Source organism: Lontra canadensis, unplaced genomic scaffold (assembly GCF_010015895.1).
Source record: "Lontra canadensis isolate GAN:19392208 unplaced genomic scaffold, GSC_riverotter_1.0 scaffold32, whole genome shotgun sequence".
Lineage (NCBI taxonomy): Eukaryota > Metazoa > Chordata > Mammalia > Carnivora > Mustelidae > Lontra > Lontra canadensis.
Genome location: NW_022631026.1, coordinates 5,891,715 through 5,900,296, shown reverse-complemented (window position 1 = coordinate 5,900,296; position 8,582 = coordinate 5,891,715). Strand labels below are relative to the sequence as shown.

The following is an 8,582-nucleotide window of genomic DNA, read 5'->3' as shown; positions in this document are numbered from 1 at the left end:
GGCAGGGTGGGGGTTGGGGGCTCTTAGGATAATCCTGGTGGGAGTTTCTGCAGCCATTGGATCTGAGTTGATGAAGTGGCTGATGGGATGACCTTGGGGAGGTCGGGGGTGGGGGCTGAGCCATATGAAATGACTTCCCAGCTCCGCTCTCGGTGGATGCGGGCAGTAGCCCGTTCCCACACCGCAGCAGTACAGGAGGATCACCACACTGGGTGCGGACGGTGAAGACTCTAGAAACAAGCAGTTGAATGGAATTGGAATCTGAGAGCAGCGGCCTGGTAAATGAGAGTCACAGAGAGAAATAGGAGAATGAGAGTCACAGACACCCAGGAAGCTGAACATTTCCAGGAGGGAGTCTTGAAAGGAGTCCACAGTAGGACCCGAGTTGAAAGCTTTCAATTGCTTTCGGCCTCAGGCAAGCCCGAGGTACCTTCCGCAGAGACCCTGGGCTGCCAAGGGGCCTGGCAAGCCGGCAGGAGGAGGTGGGCTCAAGGAAAGACCAGGATAGATATAATCCCACAGGTGCTCGGACAGGGTGGACACCTGGCTTCCGGGTTCTGGAGGAGAGACTTGAGCGGGCTTTAGTTTGCAATGTATTAGCAATGTTTTCTGAAGCTATAATTGGGTTTATTTCTCCGCCTAAATTTTGATTACAATGGTGAATAGGGACTATAAATTATCATAAAAAGAGTGACACTGACAAGGAAGAAAATATTGCCCGGCGCACTTGTCAAAAATACACCCATTTGGAGGTCAGAAGGAGGGGGCGGAGGGCCAAAGAGTCCTGGGGTCCGCTGATCCTGCCCCACACCCACCTCGCCCGCAGGCTCCCTGGGGCTTTCGGGCTCCTCCGCCCTCCGGGGGGCGTGGCCACCTGCAGCCCCGCCCCGCCGCCCGCGGCCACGTGACCTGTCAGTTTGCGGAGAGGGACGAAAATGGCCGCCGGGTTTGGTGAGGGCGAAGCGCTGGAAGCCGCCGCCTCTCCCATTCCCGTCTTCTGACGGCGCCTGCGGCAGAGCAGGCCCTTTCCGTTCGAGCTGTGGGCGCGGTCCTCAGGCCGGACTGTGAGACGGTCAGTGCGATGGTCGGCTCCGCGGCATGACGGGCAGAGGAGGTGGGGGCGAGGCCCCGCGGGGAGGGGGCGAGGCCCGGTGCGGCGGGCCCGCGGCCTGGTGAGGAGGGGGCGAGGCCGGGTGTGGGGGTCCGCGGCCTGGTGTGGGGGTCCGCGGCCTGGTGAGGGGGGTGGGTGGGGAGGGGGCGCGGCCGTGTCCGGAGGGGGAGGGGGTGAGGCCCGGTGTGGCAGGGCCGCGGCCGGCGGGGGAGGGGGCGAGGCCGGGTGTGGGGTCCGCGGCTGGGCGCCCGGGGAGCTCGAGGTCTGGCTTTCCCCGGGAGCCCGCGCTAGCTGGAGCGCCGCGAAGGTCTCGCACTTGGTGTCTCGGGTGGTCAGTCTGGCAGCCCGCGGAGAGGTGCTTGTCTGGGGCAGGCGGGGAGGGAGCATGGGGGAGGGGCCTTAGTGAAACTGTTTTCTTTTGTGCAGCAGCCGCTGGCACACCCTCGGGTCTCGGGACCCGCCTTAGCTGGTACCGTTAAGGCAGGTGTTCAGGTTTCTTACTCCGGGCTTCCGAGGGCCAGGTGGTTCGTTTTCTTCCTTTGCTTTCTTATCGGGCTTCCTTGCTCCGTTGTCCTGTGCAGGCCTTTGAGTGCCTGGAAAAACAGCAGCAAGGCGTTGCTTGCGATGCTTCTATGATTTACTTATAGGGAAACGATTTCTTTGTCCGCTAGCAATATTGGATTATTTTTCTTCCAAGTTGTTTTGACATAGAGAAAGCTTTAAACCAGTGAAGAATGTTTTCTTGTTAATAACTGTTGATGGATCCATCTCTGCCAGCCGCTAGGGGCGCCGGCTAAAAATGCAGTTTTCCGAGCCTTACCTTCAGAAATCGCTGTTCAGCTGGCCGGGGTGTGGCTCTGGAGTCACGCCTTCCGATTCCACCGGGCGTTTCTGATGTTTTGTCATTGCCCACACTTTGACAACACTGAGGACTGAACATCTAAAAATGTTTAAAGCACCTTCGAGAGCTGATGGAGAGCCAAGGGGGAGAAGTGGCTGCGGCCGCGGAGTGTTCTTTGTTCTCTAGCTTTAGTCGCATGAAGACTGGTCATCAGAATCATTTTGGGCTGCTTGTTAAAATGTCAATTCTGGGCCCATCCCAGATCTACCGGGTGGGATTCTTTCGGGTAGAAGCCAAGGAATATTTGTATTTGACAGACTTGCCGAGTAGCTCTGGTGTACACAAGTTTGAGAATCCTCGTTCTGCGTTCTTTGTATGAATGATATCCAGATGGTTTTTACAAATACTGGTGGATTAACCAACCCATCCTTTTTGGAGCACGTCAAATTCAGCCTGGCCAAAGCACCCCATAGCCAGAGTAGGGAGGTGGTAGGGGGCCATGACCCTGCAGAAAAAAGTCCTCACTTCCTCCTAACTTGCCTTTTGGTTAATGGGTTCAACCCTCCTCCAGTCACTGATGCGTGGCATCTAGTCATCCTTGACTTTTTTTTTTTTAAATCTCCAGTCACATAGTTTCTTTGATTTTACATCCAGAATCTCTCTTCTGGGTATTTTGATAGGTTAAAAGGTCAGATATGGGAGATTTTATATTGTTCAAGCTCATATCTCTCATTTCTTCTTCATTTCCTGTGGGTTATTTTGGGGGTTCCCTGCCTGGTGTCCAGAGTTCTAATTTTTCTTTCCTGGGCTACATACACTGCTGAGAGATTAACTTTCCTGGAATCATGCCAGTGTGCCATCTCCCTCTTCCTGCTTTTGCTCAAAAACTGTCAGTTTCTCAGCTTTATCTGCCGTATATTAGTCAGGGCTGTTTGGAAGGCACGGAACAGACACTTACTCTTTTACCTCAGGGAAAAGGAGATTTATGGGACTTAATGAGAATCAGCAAGAAATCAGGATCCAAGGCAGCTTCACCTTCTGCCTCTCTCTAAGGGGCTGCATTTGTTTTCTTACGTCTCTATTCCTATCTGTTAGGTTCTCTCTGCCGACTGGTTATCTCAAAACTGTATCATTTGGCACATGGCCCATAATGACTGAGTCTTTGGTTTCTGATTCCCAGTTCTGAAGAGAGGAATCTCATTGGCCCGGCGTATGTTTTTGAGCACTCACGTGTCCCAGATCATGTGCCCATCCCTGATAATGGCTGATGGTAGAAAACAGGGCTGTCGAGGGTAGCAGAGCCTGTGGGCGGGCAAAGAACTACGGAAGAGGCACGTTTAGTACACCTGTGCAGTTACTCAGTTTGCTAGTTACTGTGATTCTATTTGGTGTATTCCTGTGATAGGTTCTAGGGACATAAGGACAAAGGAGAGACAGCCCTTATCCTTGAAGAAGTTACACATCTAACCCATCACCTTCACTTCCGGTCCTAGCGCTTACTTTTTACTTAAACGTTCCATTCATGCTATCCATTGTCTCTTGGGTGTACGCCAAATAGGCACTTGGCTGTCCGTGTTTACCTTCACCTGACAGTACCAAGGTCTAACTGTGCATGCCAGGCCCGTTCCCGACAGTCAGGGCTGCTTTTCTCTTGCTCAGCTCCAATTTTGTAGGCATTACGCCGGATATAAGGTGGGTCTTTCCTCCAGATCTTGGAGTTTAGAGTTGTGGACAAGAATGAATAAAATGGTATATGAGCCTTCAAAGCCGAGGCATATCCACAGGTTATAGAGACTGAGTTCAGGGCACTGGCCCCGCTTAGAGCAAGCAGCCAGTTGGTGGAGGCTTCCAGAAGATAATGAGTAGAAACTGTGCAGGCATATCTGTGGAGGATGGGCTTTCTAAGCTGAGGGAGAAGTAAATGCAGAGGCCTGGAAAAAAAAAAAGTGTGGGTCAGCCAAGGGTTGCAAGCAGATTAGTCAGCCTGGACCTGGAAGAGTGGAAGTGAGTAGGGAAGCAGCTTTGGGTCAAGGGTGGGAGGGATGGGGCTGGGGAGGGGAGACAGAGGTGAAGCTAGAATGGTGAGATGGGGCCAGATTGCGAAGGGTCTACAAGTCTTCATAATCATAATCCAGAACTGTGTTTATGAATCCTCACTGCTCTACACAGAGCATAGCTTTTCATAGGAATTACAGAATTGAATCTTTACAGCAGCTTTCAAAGGATTTGAGGGTTTCAGTCCTTTGAATAAACTTTTGGGTAATAAAGCAATCATCATTTGTTCTCCCAGCATGAATTTATGGGGAACTAAGAAGAATTTTAAAGAAGTGTATTTTAGGTCACTCTTGGTTCAGTGTGGCAGCTTGATTGAAGTGGGGTGGAGAGAGGAGACGTCAAGTTGGGGGCTATCACATAGATCCAGCTGAGAGATGGTATGGTAGAAATTCTTAGGACAGGTTCCTAGATTACAACAGTTTCCTCTTTTCTGGAAACGTTGCCAATACTATGTGACCTTTAACCCCTTCCCAGTCCTGTGACTATAGTTCATTGGTTCCAGTGGCACTTGGCCCAATGTGGGACTTTTGAATCTGGGGACAAAGAATAATCTGCTTTCTCTGAGAAACTGTCTGACTTGGACTAGATAGCTGTTGGCAGCCAAATTCCCATTTGTGTAGAAGAAGTTGATCTATAACAAAAGTAGATTAAGCCAACAGAGAATGAGAATTCTACTGGCATTTGTAGTCCAGTGGCACCCACCCTTCCCCCAATGTGGTTAGGGAAATAAATCAGTATCCTTATTTCCTGTCTTCCTTAAGCTAGTTTACATTTGTTTCTTGTACCTGAAGAAGGCTTGATTCGCATAGATGGTGAATGCCCTAAACTAGGGCACTGAGAGTCTGGTTGGCTGATGTCAGATGTTAGGAAATGCGGTAGACAGAAAATGGTAATGGTTGTACTCTGGAGAGAGTGGTTGATGCTTTGAAACAGTGGACGTGAGGATGGTGTTCAAAATGGAAGGAGTAAATTGAGCAAAGGCAGGAGTGCGGAGCAGCCTGCAGGTAGGGACAACTTTGACCTTGGCTGGGCTGTGGAAGGGTGTGGCGCAGATATCAAGAGGTAAGAGTGGTAGTTAGAGCCAGATCCTGGACGGCTTACTGAGGAGTTAGACTTCATCTTACAAGATGTGAGAACACATGAAGCATGGATATTGGTGACAACTGTCAATAAAAATCTCTTACTGGTTTGCAATGATAGAAGTATCATATTCTTAGATATGTGATGTACCGCATAGGGAGTACAGTTAGTAGTATTGTAATAACTTTGTGTGGTGACGGATGGCACCTGAAATTAATAGGATATTGTATGTCCATTATAGTTCAGGAAAAAAAGTATCATATTCTGGAAAATTAGGAAATAAAGTTTCTAAAAAAATAAAAATTATATTAATGCCATCAACATTTGATCTGTTTCATTTCAGTATTTAATAATGTATATATTTACAATAGTTGAGATGCTGTGAATATAGTTTTTTTAGTTAATTTTTTCTGCCACTGAATATATCACAAGCATTTTTTTGTCAATATATTTTTTAGCAACATTTGGTGACTGTATATTATTCCACTGTGTGAACACATTATAATTTGTGTAATCTCCCATCCTAAGTTTCTCATTATGAATAAAATTGTGTTGTACATACAAATCTTTGTCCATGTTTCCTGTGTTTTTAGAATTGATACTTAGGGGTGAAGTTACATAACTTTTTTGATGATTTTTGAAAAGTAAAGTGTTATTGAGATACAATTTACATCAAATTGTTTATCCTTTTTACTGTCCAGTTGTGAGTTTTGACAAATGCATGTAAGCTTGTAACTACCACCACAAGCAGAAAATAGAATAGTCCAAGAACTCCCCAAACTCTCTTAAACCCCAGTGTAGTCCCCTCTTTCTCCTCCTTTAGACTGACAACCTCTGATCTATTTTCTGTCCCTATAGTTTCTGTCTTCTAGTCTCCAGAGATAGACTTCTAATCCACGTGCAAAACACATCACCCTATCCCAAGGCCCCCAAAGTCTCAGCTCATTACAGTATTAACTCAAGAGTCCAAAAATCTCATTTGAATCTTGTCAGGTCTCAAGTTCTAAATCTGATTATCTAAATCAGGTATGAGTTAGGCTCTGGGTAGAGTCCGTCTTGAGGCATGATTCCTGTCCCTCTGTGAACCTCTGAAACTCGAGAAATAAGTCACGTGCTATCAAATACAATGCAGGGACAAACATGGGATACCAGTAATTGACATTGCTCAAGAAAAGGGAAAATGGAAGGACAACATTTTTAATTTTGGTGAACTCTGATTTATCACTTTTCTTTTCTTGGAGGACCATGCTTTTAGTATTATATCAATGAAATCGTTGCTTAATCCAAAATAGTCTTATGTTATTTTCCAGAAGTTATGTGCTTTTAGATATTTAGGTCAATTTTAGCATATGTATTTCGTTCAAGGTATGCATTGAAATCTGCTAATTTGCATTTGGATGTCCCAGTTGGGTAAAACAACATGCCTACTTTTTTTGAATTTACATTCAGTAGCAGTAGATGGACAATAAACACATAATATGATATATTTGCAATGGTGGTAAGTGCCACGGAGAATATAAAGCAGGGCAAGGGGGTGGGAGTGGAGACCGCTGTGGAGGATATGTGAGGTTGTTACTGTGCTGCATCACAGGGTCAGGTTAGAATTTCCTAATCAGGGATTGAAGAAAGAGAGGGAGAAAGCCATGTGCATTTCTGGTGGAAGAGATTTAGGCAGACAGAATCCCTGAGGTGGCAGAGTGCTTGGTGTGTTGAAGCTGTGAAATGGGTAAGGAGAAGTGGTTGGAGATGAGGTCACTTAGAGTCGAGACCAAGGTAACACGTGGGATTTGAGTTCCTTGAGAAGCTGTTGGAGGGCTTTGAGCAAGGCAGGATGGAGTCCGACTCGGTGCTCTTGCAGGAAGGGCTCTTCAGTGAGCAGCCGAGGCAGTAGCCTCTCCTGGGAGCTTATCAAAGATGTGGACTCGGGCTGCACCCACACCCGTCATATCAGAATCTCTGACAGTAAGGGCCAGGCATCAGGGTTTTACAAGCTCTGTAGGTGATTCTGATGCATATTACAGTTTTAGAAGCTCTGGTCAGGCCTATGTTTTTAGAAGATCGCTGTGGTTGCCTTGTGGAGGATAGACTATGGGGAAAGCAAATGCAAGCAGGAAGAGCAGTTGGAATCTAGATGGGAAGTCACAGTGGCTTGGACCAGGGTGGTTGTGATGGAGGTGATGAGAAGCAGTTGGATGTGAAATATGTTTTATAGGTGAAGCTGAAAGGACTTGCTAATAGATTGAATGCAGAGTGTAGAGGACAAGGTAAGTCATGGATAATTCCATGGAAGAATGGAGCTGGAGCTGCCATTTATGGAGATGCAGGAGCAGTGGGGACTTTCTTCTGTTTAGGGGCGGTGATGAGGATGGCTTGGGAGACACATCTGGGATTTGGATGAGTTAAGACTGAGATGTGTGAGAGTCTTGGGAAGGGAGGGGTGGGCATTTTGACAGCTGAGCTGTGGGGCCTTGCTTTTATTCCTGACAGTGGAGGTGTGTTTATACAAGTTAAGGTTAAAAATGATTATATAGTTAATAGTAAATTGGTTTTTTTCCTAATCGCAAATTATGTGTATTTTATCTAATCTGCCTTTAACAGGTATTGGAATAAAGTTAACTACAGCTTTCTGTGAAAATGTCAGTTCTGATATCACAGAGTGTAATAAATTATGTAGAAGAAGAAAACATTCCTGCCCTGAAAGCTCTTCTTGAAAAATGCAAAGATGTAGATGAGAGAAATGAGGTAAGACCACGTCCCCGCCCCTCCCTTTTTTTTTCACGCCTAGTGTGGGGCTTGAACCCATAACCCTGGAATAAGGAGTTAGATGCTCTACTGACTAAGCCAGCCAGACACCCCCAAGACCAAGTTTCTAAAATTAAATTCTTTTCACAAATATTTGTTGACTATCGACTACTGTGTACAAGGCATTGTGCTAAGAATACAGGTGAGTATGAAATATAAAGTTAAGCTTGGTCAGATTGTTAAAAGTACTTCAAAGGGGCACCTGGGTGGCTCAGAGGGTTAAGCCTCTACCTTCAGCTCAGGTCCTGGGATCAAGCCCCACATCGGGCTATCTGCTCAGCCTGGAGCCTGCTTCTCCCTCTCTTTCTGCCTGCTGCTCTGCCTACTTGTGATCTCTCTCTCTCTCTCTGTCAAATAAATAAGTAAAACCTTAAAAAAAAGTACCTCAAATTCCATACTTTTGGAATACATTTGAACTTATATGATTGAATATGGAATTTAGATTTATGATTGACTCTTTTCTTTTAGATGAAATAATCAGTACTTGGGAAATTTGATTACTAAAGTCTACAGTGTTTCTAGGAAGTTTTAGAGAACTTCTAGACCCAGTTTTTTTAGAAATAGATTAACTAGACAAAATATTTCAAATATTTTCTTTAATGGAATCTTAGTTCTCTTTCTGACTTATTCATTACACACACTTAGGGATTTTAAAGAGCCTACATCTTTAAGACAGTTAAATAGGTCATGTGT

At 46.1% G+C, this 8,582-nt stretch overlaps 1 protein-coding gene across 15 annotated transcripts in view; it reads left to right on the top strand.

The window, feature by feature from the left end:
• Positions 1-921: 921 nt before the first annotated feature.
• KIDINS220 (kinase D interacting substrate 220) overlaps positions 922-8,582 on the top strand; it is a 99,443-nt gene continuing 91,782 nt past the window's right edge. For 14 of the 15 annotated variants that reach the window (XM_032866801.1, XM_032866799.1, XM_032866800.1 and 11 more), the window contains exons 1-2: positions 922-1,072; positions 7,686-7,829. In XM_032866801.1, the coding sequence (XP_032722692.1) occupies positions 7,722-7,829 (108 nt within the window). In that variant the 5' untranslated portion in view covers positions 922-1,072; positions 7,686-7,721. Of the gene's footprint in view, positions 1,115-7,685; positions 7,830-8,582 lie in introns of all 15 variants that reach the window. The other variant, XM_032866787.1, reaches the window with a different exon arrangement.